General features: G+C 41.9%; 1 protein-coding gene across 1 annotated transcript in view; it reads right to left on the minus strand.

The window, feature by feature from the left end:
• Window positions 1–3,414: 3,414 nt before the first annotated feature.
• cadm2a (cell adhesion molecule 2a) overlaps window positions 3,415–20,329 on the minus strand; it is a 234,210-nt gene continuing 217,295 nt past the window's right edge. Inside the window, exons 8-9 of the mRNA XM_069667970.1 lie at window positions 10,630–10,752; window positions 3,415–9,100 (exon numbers count right to left, since the gene is read on the minus strand). Coding sequence (XP_069524071.1) covers window positions 8,982–9,100; window positions 10,630–10,752 — 242 coding nt within the window. The 3' untranslated portion in view covers window positions 3,415–8,981. The remainder of the gene's footprint in view (window positions 9,101–10,629; window positions 10,753–20,329) is intronic.

Genomic DNA, 20,329 nt, shown 5'->3' on the forward strand with positions numbered 1-20,329 from the left:
ACAACACTTGTGTCCTTATTGCCTCAGGGCTTTGTGAACGAGGGTCGAATTTGCCTCGTCAGGACATCCCTTTGTGCGTAGACAAACTGGAGGTCGTTTATGAGTGTTGAGAACAGGAGAAAAACCAACAGTTTCCTCTTGTGAAAAGAATAAAGAATAAGTTTCCAGGAGACGGAAACCACTTTGTCCTGTTTTCACTGAAAAATCCAATATTTATTGCAGAAAGTAAAATAACTGAGAGAAAGGAAAGAAAAATAATTGTATTGGCAGAACATCTAAAGTCTTGCTGGAGGGCTTTTAGGTTCCTCAGTAATGCTAGTTAATTGTTGATGTTCTGATAAGAAAAAAACAGCTCCTTTTGGCGTAAAATAACTGCAAAATTGCCTTTAACATTACATTTAGGGTGTGATTGGCCATGAAGCACGATGCTGACAAGGTGTTGAATACAGACGTAGAAAAGCACAGTGTTTGGTTTGACTTTAGCGACAGCTCAGTGGACTATGTTGCATGCTATTCATCCATTGCATGGCTGCGAACCCATCGTTGCCTGTCATCCCACCTGTCTCTTCCATCTGTTTTCCCACAACATCTAAAGAAACTGGAACATTTTACTATAAAGAAAAGACTTCAGTTTAATTTAGGAGAGTTTGAACATCATTTCCTGCAGGGATTGTAACACGCTGGACACTTTCTTGGCTGTGAAATCTACTTGAGAATAAAGAGGGATGAAAGAAAACGTCAATGCAAAACAACATTTTTGCATGAAAAGCATTTTCTGTCGGGTTTTCCTCCTGCTTGGTTTGACTAAGTAGTAATTGTGTTTTTCACTGACCCCTCACTTTTGATCAGGAGAGGCATCACACCTGAGCTGCAGAGATACAACCCTCTGCAGGCAGCATTGACTCCTGACAGGTGGGCTTACTGCAGCTGCTTTCTCCCCTCTAACATGACATTTTATTGCCATTACTTAATTCCCCCCCCTCAGTCATCATCCTCTGACTCACTGAAACAGGCGGATCCCTCTCCCTCCCGTCCATCAGGCTCAGTCACATCCGCACTTTCTCTGACTCTCTCCCTTGTCAGACTCTTCTATCCCTCTTTATGCGCCCCATCTCTCCGTACGCCTATGCACATTTTTTACTCTCCTCATGCTGCTGGAGCAGAAATGATGGAAGGCACATGGTCAAGATTTAAAGGATTTTCTCTTTACTACCACCATATCCTGAGCCAATACCCTAAATCTGAGGTACTTAAGGCTTTTACAAGTGAATACATACAGATCTTATTATGGCACTATAACACGATGCACGCTCAAGAGTGTCAGTTTTAGGGATTTACTGTGAAACATTTCAAAATCCGACACTCTCAGAAAACTTGCAGAAACTACTTTTTTTTGCACGTTTTTATTTTGCCTGGTTTGAGTGCATCATTTGGGATATGCATGCGGGTTCATTCATGAAGTGACCCTGCAGAAACTTGATGTTTTGTCCATCTTATTTCTTTATTTCCCAGCACCATGGACTTACATTTAGAAATAAATCACAAGTTTTTCCTAATTTGTCTCACGTTCTTTTCCCATTTACAGGGACTCATGATGTTAATATAACAGAGGTTCAGGAACAGGACCACCTTACTTCGACCCCTTCTTATCCCACCTTACTTCGACCTCTTCTTATCCCACCTTACTACGACCCCTTCTTATCCCACCTTACTGCAACCTCTTCTTATCCCACCTTACTTCGACTCCTTCTTATCCCATCTTACTTAGACCCCTTCTCATCCCACTTTACTTCGACCCCTTCTCATCCCACCTTACTTTAATTCCTTCTCATCCCATTTTACTTCGACCCCCTCTTATCCCACCTTACTTCGACCCCTTCTTATCCCACCTTACTTCGACCCCTTCTTATCCCACCTTACTTCGACCCCTTTTTATCCCACCTTACTTCAACCCCTTTTTATCCCACCTTACTTCGACCCCTTTTTATCCCACCTTACTTCAACCCCTTTTTATCCCACCTTACTTCGACCCCTTTTTATCCCACCTTACTTCAACCCCTTTTTATCCCACCTTACTTCGACCCCTTTTTATCCCACCTTACTTCGACCCCTTCTCATCCCACCTTACTTCAATTCCTTCTCATCCCATTTTACTTCGACCCCCTCTTATCCCACCTTACTTCGACCCCTTCTTATCCCACCTTACTTCGACCCCTTCTCATCCCGCCTTACTTCAACTTCTTCTCATCCCATTTTACCTCGACTCCCTCTAATCCCATTTAACCTCAACCCCTTCACATCCCACCTTCGACCCCCCTCTCATCCCATTTTACCTCAACTCCTTCTCATCCCACCTTACTTCGACCCCTTGCATTCCGCACTACTTCGACCCCATTTGACTCCCTTTCATCATGCACTACTTCGACCCCCCTCTCATTCTACCTTACCTCGGCCCCCTCTTGTCCCTCCTTACCTCGACCCCCTTTCATCCCGCGCTACTTCGACCCCATTCCACCCTGTTTCATCCTGCCTCTCATTCTACCTTACCTCGACCCTCTAACATATTCCAAACAAACTCCTTTTATAATGTTCAATGACGTGGTCTAGATAATGAACTTTCTCTAGTTTTCAAACTGTATATCATAGGCAAAGCCATTTTGTCAGTCTCCTCTTGACTGTCAAACAATACAGGAAAATACCGCTCCGACAGCTGGAAGTCTCCACATGACAAAATGAACGACATCACAACACCACCAACATTCACAGCATGAAGCGAGGGGAGCTGAGACACAACATGAATTATCCTCGTTAATAAAAATTCATGAACATGTGTCTGTGCATGTGTTTGTGTTTTTGATAGTGTGTGTGTGTGTGTGTGTGTGTGTGGATCCTTCAGCTGTTTCCAAAGCAGAAGCATTAATAGTGTATCATCAGCGCTCATCTCTCCGGAGAGCGATGATGAATAAAAAAGTGAATCAGGCTGGTACAGATGTTTTGGCAACTATTTATTCAACAGTTTAAATTTCATACATGAGAACGAAGCTCTAAATTAAATATAAGAAATCCCACAGACAATGGGAGGAAAACACCTCTGTTAGGGTGTCGAATCAAGCCTTCAGGACAGCTCGATATGAAACGCCTCGTTCGACCAAAGTACATCAGAAGCTGGAGTAACGTGTGTCTAGCTCTAATCCTCATCTTTACTGTGTAGTAATAGTTGGTGAGTGATCCTTCCATCTAAAGACTGACATAAAGATGTGTGTTGCTACGTGGGAAACAGGTGACAAAAAGCATCGAACTGCTCACACACCAACCAGAACTCTTCATTATCTGCAGCATGTTTCTAAACGTCAGTATTTCCGTCAGTGATTGTTCAAGTCGAATATGTCAAAGACAGCAAGATGACAGAGTTACTGAAGAATCACTGAATAATTTTATTAACATTGTGATAATCTTAAACTCAACAAAATACATGGTGTCAGCATTCAGGGACAAAGCAGAGTGAGAAGTGCTCACACGTCCCCGCTTTAAGACAGAAAACACACACAAAAATCTCTAAATGAAACATATTCCTGAGATGCAAAACAAACAAACAAACAAAAAGAAAAGAAACAGATATAAAAGAAAAATCATCACTACATGCGATTGTGTCACATGTTGCTGCCATCGCTGTGACAGTATGGAGATTGGGCTGATTGATTCTAGTGTCAATATTGCAGAGGAACAAAGAAGAGCACTGAAGCTGAACTGTACAGCAAAGACATGTAGGGGGGGTCAAAGGTCAGAAAAGACCGGACCGGGCCGTGTCAGGCTATTATCACTGCTGGGGAGAACAAAACCAGTTTAAAAAATGTAAACAATCACTGTTAAAAGAAATGGTTTGATATTTTTAGTGAATGAGCCTCTAATTTCCTGAAAAAATGGCGGCGATTTTTAGCCATGCCGAATGCATGAGCCAGACTGATCGTTCTGTGGACAGCGCAGCGCGGTGAGCAAGGCTGCAGCAGGATGAATCCTTTATGGAATATCAGCAGGTGGAGTTTTGAAAAGCTAAAATAATCATCAATCACTTTAGCTCGTCTCATCACTCTTCAAAAGAAGCAGACAGGAAGGAGGAGAAGGAGGAGGAGGAGTGAAGGAGCGAGCGGGAGGTGCAGAGTCAAAAGGCACAAATTGCACAGGATGTTCTGATTACTTTCTTTGAGTTACATTTACATTTCAGGCTAAACTATAAGCTTGTGATACAATGTCGTTCATAGGACAATGTTATCAGACCACTAAGCCTGTTGCTCTGACACATGATTCCTGCCGCTGATGGCTGCAGGTTTGATGACGTAATTGATAAGTAGTTATGATTGAAAATAAATCATGATTAACCCATAAATTTTTTTATTTTATGTATTTTTTACAAAAAAAAGGTAAAGCTACGGAAGCTGAGAGTGGCCCTGCTTGCAATCTTTTTTTCTACATAATTTATTTAAATAAGTAAAATATTTTTTATCTCGAGATAATAAAGCTTATATTCTTATTATTGAGGGTTAATTCATGTTGTTATCTTAAGAAACAACAGTCCAGTTTTCAAGATAAAGAGATCGTGACAAAACAACTTCAGGACTGGCTTCATGACAGAGCAGGGAGTCGAGGCATGAATGTGTATTTCTATTTGCTTAAGTTATATCGCTAGAACAATGTTGGTTTATAGTAGCCAACATGAGAGGTTGATACCCATCCCGACGCTAATAATAATTTTTAGAGAAGAAACTATGAAGATTATTTTACATTTACGGCTTTAATCAGTTGCTGCTGTTGTCGAGATGCCACCTACACATGCTGGGATGTCGATCCTCATCTACAAAATAAGAAAGAGAGGAAGCCTTGATTATCTTGTTATCTCCGATTTACAAGCTTATTTACTTGAGAAAGTGAAATATTTAATTAGTGATCTAAAGATGATAAAAATAATAATTGTCTTTTTGGCCTTCCATACAAAGCAGGTACACATGAAGGTTGTTTTACATATCGTAAAGGGTCTGCGTGTGCCACTGCAGAGCTGAAAGTTTGCTTAATTACACGCCCAAACTTCTGCTGCACCGCTCCCTCCATCATTCAAAGAAACCGTGTTTGTTTGGAATGTAAAGGCATCGCTGTACAAATGGACCGCTGCAACCGTGGTAGCATTAACACTGCTCTGCCGCCATGATGAAATTAGAGGCCCATGATGTGTTAGATATTAACGGAACAGACATGTTTGTGAGCAAAGAGGCAACAAGTTTAAAGCTTAGTTTCAACCATAAAAAAAAGATACACGACAAATTACTGACCCCAAGCTGCCACAGAGCTACAGGCGATCATAGTAAAATAGTGCATGATGGTGTGTGTGTGTGTGTGTGTGTGTGTGTGTGCCGGGCTGTTAGAGCAACACATGAAAAAAAAAGGACTCCGGTTTGGGTCGAACTATCGTACAAAGCAATCTGCAGCAAATGAGCTCATTACTGTGATGTCAGAACAGATATTTACAGAAAGGAAAACACATTTCACCGTTTACTAATCCATCAAATTAACCAGAGTGCATAATTCAGTAAATGGCACCTGTTTCATTCCTCGTCATGTGACCTGCTTGTTAATGAGTGTTCAGTACAAAACAGCCTTTTTCTCCGACTCAGAATCAACAAACTGATTCGACCACTCGCTTATTTCTAGTTTGGACACATATAAAGCAAAAACAAAAAAAAAAGATTGACACCATCATTGATTTAAGACACAATGAAAAGAAGATAGAAAAGTAAAAAGACATTACATCATTTTGATATATGCATCTATACACACAGAAGGTTTCTAAAGACCAGGTTCAGTCTGGAGGTCTTTAGTCTGGATCTACTGAAGGTTTGCGGTGAAATTCAACCTGCAATGAGTGGTGGAATGATTGAAGTGCACTAACGTGGTCGAAGATGAAACCTGTGGCAAAGCGTCTGCATTTTAAAAGCAAACACATTTAAAATGTAATAAGCAGCCTCGCGTCTACATCAGAGGTGACAGGCCCAAACCGAAGTGATTGATCGAATGATTCCCAAACTCACTCCAGCAGTGCTCGAGGAGGACCTTACTTGCTGACCTTATTTGCATAATGTTGTAAATTGGCCGTCGAATTGGAGACAGCTGGGCCCACTATTTTATTGCCCTTGGTAATAATTTGCTCCCTCTTAGCAGATTAGTGCCTTGCCTTTAAGTCTTTAGTTCCAGAGGCCACAGTGTTTATCGCTCTTTCACGGGACAGTAAATCAGCCGGCAAACTGATGAACGACGGATGGCGGGGATGGTATGAAAAGGAGTTGCTTACGAGGAATTTTTCTTAGTGTGTGTGCAACTTTCATTGCCGCCAACTTGAAGGTAAAGTTTCTTTTAATGGATTTCTAGTCCAATTTGTGTTTTAAAGATTTAGCGACGACAGATTCTTCATTTTCATTGGTCATTTTTTTTTGCGACTATATTTTGTACAACCCCAAAATCCTCTCAATCTGTAGCACCAAACATCACAAACACACGGAGACACTTAGCGCCGACACTAACCTCCCGACATACTTTCATTGTGGTTCTCTCTTAAAATTCTTCAAATAAATTAGGCATGAAAAAGAACCAAACAAAAACATGCTAATGTGTATTACCAAAGTTTAGTTGTCACACATTATATACATGCCTTGTGCCAAAACAAAATACATTGATTCAAAGTTTCCTCATGACGATTATGCAATGAAAAATGATCAAACTAAATAGATAAGGTGGCTAATATACAAATTTGAAGGAATATGGGAATCCAGAATTTAACAGCAAATTTTCACAATCAACCACATTTTAGCAGACACAATATACAGCAGGGAGCGTAGAACCATCAAACCAAAAGTATTAGAAACATTTTTTATAAAAAACATGATTTAGCTTACATTTTCAAAAAGATGCACTGTATTTTTTATATCCAGAATTGAATCATAGACAGCCTTGTCGTCTTTCCGCCACCCATCATTCTCAAGGCGACGTGGTCGTTGGCAAAGGAACACAGTTACTCATTCAGACATGTTTGTGCTTCTCTATTTGTCTTCGGTTCTTAGTTTTTGGAAAGGAGGCCCCTGCAGATCTATGACCCTGCACTCACACACTATTTCTGCCTTTTTTTTTTGTTGTTTTGTTTTTCTTTTTGCTTGAAGACCCCATGAAATGGAAATCAGAGTCCAGTTCATGGAGAGCGGCTCGGAGAAAATGGAAAAAGAGGAGCTGTGCGCGAGGTGGGAGTGAACCACATGTTGGTGGTATAAAGAATTCAGCTAAAATAGTTATGAACAGTTTGGAGCAAACAGAGTGATTTAGTTTGAATAAAGTAATACTGCAGCCCTTTTTACACTGCAATTCTGCCACAGCGCCGTAACAAAGCCTTTGCCATTTTAGTCGCTTCGGCGTTCCGGCGTTAGGGAAACAAAACGTGCTTTACACACGGGGCTGTTATGCCCTTTCTGACCCTTCCACCTCTGTGCGTTTTACGGAGAAGACGAGGCGCAACAGAGGTGCAACAGAGGCGCAACAGAGGCGCAACAATCCCGCCTCGAACTTGCAGTGTAAAAGGCGCTTATGATTGGATGCTAATCTATGAGCCAGTATGTGAACAGAAATCTGTGCACAAACCACTGTAGAAAGCTGCCTGGACCTCAAGCTTACAAGAGGTTTCAATCAAACCTACATTATTAAAGACACCAAATTTCCTACTGTACCTGTGTACCTGTAACTCCTATGGGTTCATCTTTACATTTCACAGGGTCCTAAAGCCGTAAAATGATCCCAATGTGACACAAACATAAAAAAAAAACAGTTCAAAGTGAAAAGCTAAACTCATTTCAATACAATTTATACAACTTTTAGAGTGACAACGACTCTTTCTGTACACCTGGACCCTCTCTGTGAATCACAACCTACTGTAAGCTGAAGGTGGTGGTGTTTTGCTAAACTGCAGCCTGGACAGTGCAGGAATATACAGACAAAAGTACATCGTGACAGCAGATTTAGCAAACGGTTTTATATACTTGGTTGAGTTTATTTAATGGATCTAGCATCTGTGTGTGTGTTCTCTGCTCTAAACAATACCACACAACCCTTTATTACCCCTACCCTAAAAAGGAAAAATCATATTATACACTTATCTGACAAACCTTGCTACAGTGTTACACAAAACCTTCTTCTTATCTTACAAGGGTCAACTGTTGTAATTACAAGTCTATTTAGAAGAGGACGGGGGTTTTGGGGGGGGAGGTGGAGCATCTAAAAGTACCATATTCAGTGTGATAGACATGTATAAGGCGTAAACAGCAAAGATCTTCATTCAAATGATAAAAAAAGACGCGATGCATAATCAAAAGCGGTGAGCTAAGCGATGACACGACGGTCCCGGTGAACCGTCTACGAAGAAGCATTTACATTGCAACCGACAGACGATACATGAAGGCATTGACAGGAGTTCAATGGCGTCTGTGTTTTTTAGGCACCGTGTTGATGTGAGATATGATATGTGTTTGTGGTCGTGTGTGAACAAAGGGGATCTAGTACGTGTCTGGGTGTCTGAGAGAGGGGGGGAAAGAGGGCTCATGTAAGAAGCAGACGTGGTAGATATACAGACTTCCAGGCATTCATGTCGAAGATGAGGAAAGAATATGAGAGAGGGGACAAGTTCAAGCTGCCTGTGAACAACGGCTGCCATAAAACAGAAAGGAAATAAAGGACGAGATGTAAATGATAAAAATGGGCTGAACAAAAAAAAAAGGCAATAAAGGGGGAAACACTTGGGGAACCTCTCCGTCTGTGGACTGCCTGCAGATTCCTGGTTGACCAGCGGGGGCAGTGTTGAGAGGTGCAGAGAAAAAGGGGGGAGACAGAAAGAGAGAAAAAGAGAGAGATTGAAAGAGGGGGAGGAGTGAGCTGAGGTGCACAGCTCCCTCTGCAGTCTAAATGAAGTATTCTTTCTTTTCCTCCGCGTGTGCGTGGTTGCCCTCGGCGTTGATGATGGCTGTGTCGGCGTCGGGCGCATCGTCCGCTCCTTTGGCCTCGTTTGTCAAGTATGTTCCTGAGGAAGCGAGAGAAAAACAAACTTGCATCAAGGAAAACAAATACGGAGCAGTGCTGCATGGTGTTTCCTGCCTGAGGGGGAAAACACATCTGAAGACAACATCAGTAATGCTACATAATTCATATACAGAGCGATGAGGAGCGAGGATAGTGCAGGGTATGTAAATACAGCAGAGAGTAGGTGTCTTACACTGCATCAACAAACAGCTTTATTGTTCAACAGCTGCAGTCGAGGCTTCAAACTGCACGTCCAAATAATGTGATGCAGCTCTCAAATTTTGTGCATCAGCGTTGGAAACTGACCATTGACTTTTTCTCTTTACTTCTCTCTCTATAGATGTGTTACCCAGGCGTGCCATATTTTGTTATTTTCAAAATAAAATGCCATCAAGTTACGTTTAAGGCGGACTATAAATGTTGTATGATGTAAACAGGAAGTATAATGCCATGGACTCTTTTACTCTGTGGGCTATAAATTGAACCTAGTTATTTCAGCCTATTTATTTGTTTGGCAAATTGGCACCATATAAAGTATCCTGAATCCTGAGTATCCTTAAGTCACTATCTATCGCCGAATGCAGTAACACAATGGTGATTGAGTCTATGGCCCACTGATGACAGCCTTTGCATTTGCAGTATTACAGACTGGATGTCTGTGGCGACATGTGCTGAAAAATCAGAAGCAGCGTCCCAGTTAGTGACGCGTTTTCCATCAGCCAGCAGTGGTTGGTCTGCCAGAGAGGGTAAGGGGAGCTATGCGGCTGTTTTTCCGGTCTCTGCAAGTGTAGACCGGAAAAGTAGTTATCTACTATGGCTGAACAAACAAAGAAAAGATCGATGACTACAGATACAACTTAAAAAAAGTTGAAGGCAAACAGTCTAAAAAGGAAAGCGACCGTCAGCGAGGAAAATCAGCAACCGTGGACGTCACACATGTGACTCTGTCTGGATATCTGGGAAATGTGCTCCCACAATTATCGTTTATCGCCATAGGTGCTCTTTGAGATTATCACTTAATAATAAAAATAAAATGGATAAATATATAAAAAATGTGTCTCTTTCAGAAAAAACACATGCAAAAACCCACGTGGACTTGGGCTTTGGTACATTTCCATGGTGTGACAGAAGAAGGCCGTGTATATTCAGATTTTCCACATGTTCTCTATAATGTGTAACATGTGATCACATGTGGAAAGTGGGACATTCATGTTTGTGTCTGTTACTAGTGTATCTGTGTGTTTAGATTAGCAATTTTTGAGGCAAATGATAGAAATCAGGGCATGGAGAAGAATTCTGTGAAGGCCCTCTCTGTCATTAAAATACTGATATTGAGAATAAATACAATGACATTTCTGCTGTGTGTGCAGGCACTAAGCCTTCATTTCTTTTCCCTCCACTGCAGGTGTGTTTTACTCTTGTAACTTGGGAATTGTGCAGGGACTCTGAGGTCTAACTGCACAAGTAGGACATGCTCCGTCAGTTCATTGAAGCTTTGAAAGACCGGGGTCTGGTCCTCTGTGGTTTTACCTTTATGCCTGGCCAGGTATCTTCCCAGAACAATGATTAAACACAAGGTGACAAAGACCACTACAGCCACCACTCCTCCGATCAACGCATGGTCAGTGCCGTGCTGCCCCACCGCGTTGGGATCTGAGGAGAGAGAGAAGAGAGAGACAAAGAGAGCAGATGAGGGCGCTTGTTGGTGAGGTGAGTGAGCGAGGGCAGAGGGACGGCAAAAGACGGAAAATACAAAACAGAGCGAGGAGGAAAAAGCAGATTATTTCCAGCTTGTTAGTGCTCTAATGAGCTGCCGTCATTGCTTCCTCTTTTCAAATCGTGCAGTCGGAACAGAGTTGTCTGAGAATAATAAAAAGCAAAGAGAAACGGACAACACATTGATACAAAGAGCAGCAACAGGCAGACGCACATCGGGCCTGCAAAATGAAGGAAAGAGAGACAGAAAGATGGAAAAGAGGAGTGAATAATTCAGGATCGCTCCCACCGAGCCGCAGGAGTCCCCAACATGCAAACCAGGGAGAGGCAGAGCAGTACACAGTAAATAAAGCATCACATGGAAATAAAAAGAACAGATCAATCTTTTTCTGTTTCTCGGAGAGGAAGGATTGTTGTCAGGGAAAATGAATCGGGTGTCAGAGAGTCGCTACAGGTTTTTCTCGCTGTTGGAAGAGCAGTCGGAGTGAAAGCGGAGTCATGAAAGAGTGAAGAATCTGCATAATGAGGCTGTTCACGCTTCACGCAAAGAGCCATCAAAGGTTTCCCTTGACTTCAACAATAGCTTATATCCTTTATTCACTCCTATTTCTCTTTTTTTCATTAAGTCTGGCGTGCAGGCTATTCAAGGTAAGAGTGAGGACGCGACACTTAGAGTCCACTGTGAGAGAATCATAAAAAGTGGTCGGGTAGGTGGGTAAGGGAATAGCGTGTATTATTCATATCAGCCTGTGACACCTGAGAAATTAGCACTCCTATCATTATCCTCCTCCGAGTGCCATATACAACCCTGTCCCTCTGTGTGTGCGTGTGTGTGTCTAACATTAAGCCCCCACATCTGACTCTTTATGTAACATTAACGTACATTATGTGGACTATTATCTCTGTTAATTTCACTTTGTCTCTGTGTTTCATAAGCCCCTTTCACACAAGCAATACACTCTTGAAAATGTTCAGACAGTGTCCGGGTGGGGAGCAAGTGTGAACGCAAATGGCGGACTTGTTCACCCTGGCTTTAATCGAACTTCATCCTGCCAGCACCCTTGTAAAAAGTCAGCCGGAGTCGGGAGGTAATAGCTCCTTGTTTTATACGCTCAAACCAAACCGAGTATTATTTCCTCGTATGTGTAAACCAACTTGGCAATAAACCCCTGTTCTGATTCTGATGGAAGTGGGCTCATGGTGGCTAAAACATGTCAAAGTCAGAGCAGGTTAAGCAGAGACAGAAGGCAGGTTTAGACATCCAACACACATCGTCTATCGACTCTGTTTCTCTTCAGTATTCTCCTTTTCTTTCGCTGTCCGCCCATGTGGCCAAATTGAACAGCTGGCCCGCTCTCGCTCCATAACTCTCCATGGTCGGAGTGACCGGGCCGTCACACTCCACCGCCTCCCGGTGGACAGACACACACTCGTACGCACACACGTGCTCATACACAGAGACGTTTTGAGCGCGGTTTCACTGTGCTGCGGTTCTGCTTGGTCAGTGGAGCAGAGAGTAGAGGAATGTTCCCCCGGCACGGCCCAGCAGGGCGAGGACTCGGGCGTTTAGTTACACACATGGCTGTGTCTCTTCACCTCTATCTGTCAGGACAGGGAGTGTTTTTTTTTACCATCATACACACTCACTGTGCTGCTACTACTGAGCTTCAGTCCGAATGTTACAGCCCAGTGCGGGCACAAACAAGCCATGACCGTACGGTCGCATGTCTGTCCGTTGAGTATGACACACTTTGGCTGTGCAGTATGCTGGTGTCATGCAAGAGGTCGGACTGCAAGTTAAAACTCATAATACTTCCAGAACATGTCGTCGAATCCTGCTGCTACTACATCGCTACTTAGGAAAGAATATCAAATACTCTGGAAAATCTGGTCTGAGTACAGATGAAAGGCTGCTCTGGAATGACTCGTGATCACGCTCGTTCTGTGGGGTTTTGATGGTGATCTCAAGTCATGCCAAAATGTATATTTAAGGTATTAATAACATGTAGACTATAACACTTTTTTTCTACAGATTTTCACATTCAGTATGTTCAAAGCACTCAGCTTCTCATAACATTGTTAACTACACTACTGCTGTTGCCTCGTCATAGGCCCAAAGCTTATTAGCATTAGCACATAGTGACTTACACACAAAGTAGCAGCCACCTACTAAGTATATGGATCAATGGTTGGTAATTCAGGAACCTTCTATAATGTTTTTTATTGTGCCATAACTCTTTATCACAATGTTGTAGCTACTCTGAATGTAGGCTAACAACAGACATTGTCTTGACGGAGCTAGCTAGAAAATTTAACAGGGAACTTTCCCGCCTTTTAGCCTTTACTCTCCCAGGTTGTAGTAAAATATTTAATAGCTCCAAATGAAGCCACAAAGTCTAATAAATCACCACACGGGATGTAACTTAAGTCAGCATTGGTTGAAAAGGAAAAAATACGTGGGATATTGGAGTGCTAACTAGTTGAGGCTACATTAGCTGTTATTGGCATTACAGCCAAATCTCCCACTGTACTGATGGTGGTTGAGTTGCATTGAGGAACAAAGAATAAAAGTAGTATAAAAGACAATCTTTCTGATTCTTCTGAGTCTATTATGATCTTATTTTTTAAAATATCCATCATGACTCCAACAAGGTGACAGCAGTGCAATGCTAAATCGGTGGAGCACTCATTTAAGTCATCTCACAAGCCAGCACTGGTGAGGATTTTAAACTCACAATTAGATATTCAGGGGAGTATTCCTCTAACTCATGAAGTCACTTACAGCATGTAAATACTTTTTAAAGGAGCACTTTCCAAACATGGTTCATCTCCTGTGTTCTTATGTATTCTGTCCTAGTCCACTGCTGCTCACGGAGGGAGAAAAATACAGCAGGGGCGTAAGAAGAAACACAGAGAAAGGAAATGAAAACATAGAGATTGATGGACAGGAAAAGGCTGAAATTTCAGTTGGAGCGAGACAGAAAGGGAAAGACGAGGAGGAGGAGAGGGATCTCAAGAGGAGGGTAATACATTTTTATGGGTCCAAAACACATTATCTTTTAATAAGGGCACATACATTCTTCTCTGTGTGATTTAATATGAGCGCGTGGCAGAGCAAACTCCTCTTTTAATATTTATAACACTCTCCTTGTCGCCTGGCCTTGCGAGTTGGGCTTATTTAATAAATTAAAGGGGTATAGGGCTTCTGTGAGCCAGTGATGGCTGGACTGAACCAGATGTGTTACTCTTAAACTGGCCCACTCACTCCTCTTGTGATCTGTTTCACTGATGTTGGTTTATTGTGAAAAGAAAACGTTATAGTGATACTGTGTGGGTCTTTAAGAGGGCCTGTAATGGCTTGAATTGAACAGTGTAACTTAAAGTCATATTATCTGGTCATATTAAATCAGCACGTTTCTGGAAGGAGTTTGAAACCTACTGCCCTTCAAAATAAAAGCATGTCCAAATGTCCTGCTTTATGTTGTAGCTCAAATTTCCACAACAATTCACTCTCCCTGTCTAAAATTTGACAAAGTAAAATGTCTTTAGTCGTTCATTGGATCTAAAAATCCAAAAGAAGATTCTGGAAGGAATGTGAAGCCTACTGCCCTTCAAAATAAAAGCATGTATGGTAAATTGTCAGTTTAAAGTAAGAGCTCAAATATTCCATTAAAGGCTACACTGGAGGGAAATGAGGAGGCTACAACAAAAGTCTGCCCCCGGCTTCAGCCGGGTCGTCACCTCCATTTAGTACCAGCCTGATCTTCTGTAAAATCGTACAATAAGTGCTGAACTCCACTTTCTTCATCCCTGCATAAAAACGTGTATGATAAATCTATTAAATATCTAAGACAGGAAGCTGACCGGAGTGGCAGTTTGGGTACCAAACGGCCGGGTTGATAAGTGTTAGATGAGAGAGAAAAAGAGGAGGAGCAAAGAGGTTCCTTATATGACAAAAACAAATCTAGAAAAGATAATAAAGATGTGTTTGCTGAATTACTGCAAGTGGAGATAACATGCAACTCTGACATCAGCCTCACCAAGCGTCGGCAGAACTTTATCACCAATAAGAGCACATTTGCAAGATTATCTGAAGCTGGAATAAGAGAATATTTATCAATAATACAGCAGTAAAATCTTGCTGAAGGATAAACGGGTAGCTTCCTATATGTCTGTATGTATTATGTGTCTCTATCTCACTCCTCAAACTCCACATTTGATGTCAGTGTCTGAAGAACTGTTTGCCATTCTGTTTTGCATTGCTGCAGCATCTCTTCTCTCCTCTGCACTGCATTTATCTGAAGTAATATTCACATAAACCATCTCAGATGATCATCCACAGCGTCCTTGAATCCATCATATCCATCAAACGGCCTTTGCATACCCTACATTTACATACATCTCTCTGCCTCCTCTTTCCCCTTGGTATTAGATGTGTTAATATTAAAATTCATCCCCTACAGGCATCTTTTTTATTCTTCTGGATTACACTGTTTCCTCTCTCTATCTTAGATATAGCTCTGTGACGCAATGGTTTCAGTTGCTCGGATCAATAAGGCAGCAGCTAGCTTAAGCATTGGCTTACAGAGCTGCAGTGTCCTTGTGTTTGTGCTGTGGGTCAGGGACTGTTTGAATGCGGGAGTGTGCGCACATCAATGACTGAAATAGATAATATGAGTGTTAACAGGGGATTGGATTTCATGTGAGAAATATTCGGCCGCCCTTGGAGGTTTCTCAGAGATTTATCTGATGTAAGATACAGACTGATCGCCCGAAATAACCTGTGACCAAATCAGAAATGAATGCACATTACATCCTTAAATGTGAAACACGAGGAGGCACATCTTACTGCGTTAATTCTGCTGCAGTGAAAGTTAGAGACACAAAAGGAAGCAGGCAAACAGAGAGAAAGTGGTGGAAAGTGCCTGCAGACTTCACTCGTTCAATGACTCAATTATGTCCAACTTTTTTTGGCTGCGACTGGAAGTTCACCAATCTGCATCTAATGCTGGCTCGACTGCAGGATGAAAGAGTCCCTGGAGGCCACAGCAGAGGCCCCGAAGACACACTTTTCAATGCATGCAGCCATGCATGTGAAAGAGTTACAAAGACAGAAAAGAGGAGAAGTTACAGAGAAATGTGTGTGTGTGTGTGTGTGTTTGTGGATGTCCTTGCACAGTATTGCTTGCTGGGTCAGAGTAGATTAATGAGATTCTGAAAACAAATTACTTCTGCTAATCATTCAATAAAGCCCACACGTGGACTTGGACGCTATCTTGCATATTCAACGAGCTCCTTCTCTCTTCTCAGGATGAAAAGAAATTGTGGTCAGCAGGGTAACAGTGTGAAGTTATAAGCAAAGGAAGGAAATCAATCATGAATTCATGAAGTGCGAGAATAAATCCATCAAAGCGAATTAATGTTCTGCAAAATCCATAAGGTCTTCAAAACAGCAATAAAACACAACAAAGGAACACCTGTAGGAAATCCTATCATGACTATATTTCTGCCGTTTTCCTGTTAAATGCTCCATTCTGCTTGTAAAGAAGGCAGAGGTGCATTGTGGGTGCAGACAGTAGATCTAGAGCAGCAGAAACAGAAGCCCACACAGAAATGAGCGATCTCCGAGGAAGCGAGTTGCCATAACAAGCCCAACAATCCCCCCGGGGGAGACAAGCCGAGAAGAATGAATAAAGGACCAAATAAAACTCAATGTCAACAAATGAAAATGAGACCGTCTCGACAGTGTGTGTGTGTGTGCACGCGCGTGTGTGTGTGTATGTGAGTGCCTCTTGAAGATTGCTGAAAGTGTCCCCTGCCATTGAGATTTAATGAATAGAAGGGCTATTACACGTAATTCATAACACTAGCCCCAGGATCTAATGATTTCTCTTTTTTTCTGTTCTACACTTTATTCCAAATTGTTGCAATAATTCTTCGCCAAAGCGAGTTAATGTGACAGGTCATCAATAATAATTGCCTCGCAATAAGTGGAAAGACCTTTGCATTATGTTTTAATTCCTCCTGTGCTCCTCAGCTGTACAGTGGAGAGTGGAGGAGAGAACGGAGAGGAGACGGTCCGTTCTGTTCAATATTTAAGCGCTCCCCTCCCCCGCAGGGATGCTGCAACCCAAACCTCGCCTTTCTGCTTTAAACACAGCAACCAATCAGCTGCCCTGGACACTTGCCCTCAAGAAAATATGTCTTTTCTACGGCCTAGCCTGCGCCCTCCATTTAAAACAAGATCGATAGCAATAGAATAAAGGAGTTACGAGTCCCTCCGAGGAATGAAAATCATCCCTTTCCTTATTGAGTTTTCACAAAAGGTTTGTCCTCACTCTAAAGCAGCTCCAATAGGTGAACGTGGGGTTAAAGACATACAATTACCTGTGAGGTGCAACCTTTCATTTTAATTCCTTTAAATGGAATACGGGATATTTAGATTTCAAAAACCTCCCTACATTTGAAAAGCATGTCATCAGGGGGTAATCTGTCATCCAAAGGGAGCCACAAAGGGAGCTCACGAGATGTAACTTCAGTCAGTGCTGATTGAAAATGAAACAATGTTTGGGTGTGCTAAAGGCTAGCAATTTGATGCTACATTAGCTGTTATTATTAGCATATTACACCAAAATTTCAGACTGTACTGACAGTGATTGAGTTGCATTGTGGGTAATGAAGGCACCAAGTGCTCATCTTGCTGCAAGAAGCTGACTATCTCCAGACTACTTTTTAAAAATTTCAGTTTTGTCCTCTTTAGCGGCACCTACGGCACACTTCCTAGATATCCAGACAGTGTCGCGTGTGTGACGTCCACGGTTGGCTCATCTGAGCGTCAAATTTGTTTCTTTTTCTTTGGATCTTCACTTATTGTTGAAGTTGTATCTGTAGTCATCGATGTTTTCTTTGTTTGTTCAGCCATAGTAGATTACTGTTTACTCGCAACACTTGTAGAGACCAAAAAAGCAGCCGCTGAGCTTCACCTACCCTCTCTGGCAGACCAACCACTGCTTGGTGATGAAAACGCGTCACTTGTGATTTTTTCCGCGAATGTCGCCACAGATGCCCGGTCCGTAAGACTGTTAATGCAGCGGCTTTCATCAGTGGGCCATAGGCTCAATCACCATTTTGTTACCTCATTCGGCGATAGATAGTGATTACAGGCAGTGTTGATTGAAAATGACACAATGTTTGGGTGTGCTAAAGGCTAGCAGTTTGATGCTACATTAGCAGTTATAAGCATAATACACCAAAACTTTGGCAATTGAAGCGATGTGATTTTTAGCTCAACTTGCCGACTATCTCCAGATTACTTTGAACTATTTCCATGTTTGTCCATTTAAAAAGTCCATTAAAAACAGACAGTTAGCTAGTTTTAGGTATTTTATTTGTCATTTATGTTGTAATATTAGTTTTGATCATTGTTGTATTTGGCCTCGGCCTTCCATGTATAGTTCAGTTTCTTTTTTTATTACGGACCTCTGAGCTGAAAAACATTCTGACTATGAAGAGCTAAACAAATGCTAACTTTTCATTTCCAACAATTTCATCCTCTTGGATAACTCATTCAGATAAAACATCTGATTTAAACAAACAAACAGCTTAAAGCTATTTTCTACTCGGCTGATGGATATGTTACAGCCAGCCTGTTGTGATGCAGTCGCAACAAATAACACAAGGATCTACTGTATGTTTGTCCTCTGATGCTCTCCAGTAACTCAAATGTCCTAAGAGGAAAAACAAAGATGGCGTTACATGCTGCTGTTTGTGTCATAGTTTGATTTTCCGACCCTCAGAAAGAAATCCTCAGATGAAGTTATTTCTGTTGCCTTTAAGAAAAAAATGAAGATTGGTTGTTTGTGGGGTGTTAAACTCTCAGGAGTCCAAACAGAGTAACAGCAGTCCTGTCTGCATGTTTAACATATGCAGCTTTTTGGACAGAACTCACTTGAAAAAGGGAAAAGCTCAGACTAATCCCAACTTTTGATCCCTGACCAATCCCTTCCCTCTGCTCCTGAAGTCTCCTCCAGTGTGCCGTCACTGCTACTTCAAGAGGAGAGGACAGATCCTTTGCTTTAGAGTCCAGACTATAAGAAGCATGACGGTTGTGTATTATAATGCTAACCTCCTATGGGCCCCGCTAACAGTTTAAACCTCAGGTAGGCTTCTATTTAAGTCTACTAATCCTCCAAGTTGTGATGTCAACATTGATTAAGTCTGAAGGTTGTCGGTGCTTTTCTTTACGCATAGCTTCTGCTCGTCTCGGGGGAACAACTAATGGACGACGGTAAAGAGAACTTTTATTCTGCAAGGAGCTAGATGGTATTATTTCAGGTTTCCCGTCCTCTCCGCAGGCACAGACTCCGGGCATGAATAATTGCTGTCTTCTCGGCAGCGGGGCCCCTTTTTTCTGCGGCACTATCAGGCTCCGGTCTGGGGTTGGCCACACGAATGCTGATTATGAGAATAGTAAATATTTTAAACGCCAAAGAAACCCGTGTGCAGGATTCAACCTTTCAGCTTCACAAGGTCAAAGCTAATTTGCAAGCCATGAAAAGGCATTTGGCAAAATGTAGAGAAGCGGGGTGAGAGGGGTGCTGGTGTGTGTGTTTGTGGAAGGGGGGTTTGATGACATTGCATAGACCTCTGATACTTAGGGAAAGAGTTATTATAGCCATTAAGGCTGGCGGGGCTATTGAAGCAGTGTGGGTGTTGGGCATACCTGCCAGCACTTCATTAATAAAGTGAATCACAGGCTGCAGTTATGCATCAGGCCTCACATTCCACAGTGTGAATTAAAAACACAGATATTTCTATTTTGCATACCTTTGCACCAGCTACACTCCAAAGGTCAACAACAGTTAGGATTAAAGGCATGGGTTACTTTTAAATTTACATCCCCTAAAACATCCGCTGAGTCCACAATATGAAATATGTATTTATTAATAACTCTGCCATGAATAAATGCGTCCATTAAATGGTACATTATTGTACCGGCCACTAATACTCTCTGTCAGCGTGTCAGCAGAAGTCGACATGATATATTCGAGGAGAAAAACTCATTGCTGTACAGAGAGAAAAATGGGTGCAGTTGTTTTCGGCTCTGTGGCCAATTTACGCCTGTCATGCAAATACTGTTTCCCTCTCACTCTTGGATGGTGAGGGATGATATCTTGTTGGTGAATTAAAGTCTATTTTTGGCACATCTGAAAACAAGCACAAAACTCCACACTTATTGCATCTGGAACTGAAGGTTCAAAAGGAAGTAATAATATTTCACCCTGTTAAATAACCAATAAATACTAATGTATAATTAGTTTGGGGGTACAACATGTTAACTAGTTGCACCGGTGTTACTTCTTAGTGTTTTTGCACAGCTGTCCAAAGCTAAGCAGTTGTTTATAACCATGTCTCGCATATTTTGGATTATTTAGGACGGAATCATGAACCTGTTTTAAACCCTATTTAAATATGTAATTTGGAGTTTTTTCATTTTATATTAATATTAAGGTTA

Source organism: Semicossyphus pulcher, unplaced genomic scaffold, assembly GCF_022749685.1.
Source record: "Semicossyphus pulcher isolate SPU_LCO1_2020_fin unplaced genomic scaffold, fSemPul1.0.p SCAF_10, whole genome shotgun sequence".
In the NCBI taxonomy this organism is placed as follows: Eukaryota; Metazoa; Chordata; class Actinopteri; order Labriformes; family Labridae; genus Semicossyphus; species Semicossyphus pulcher.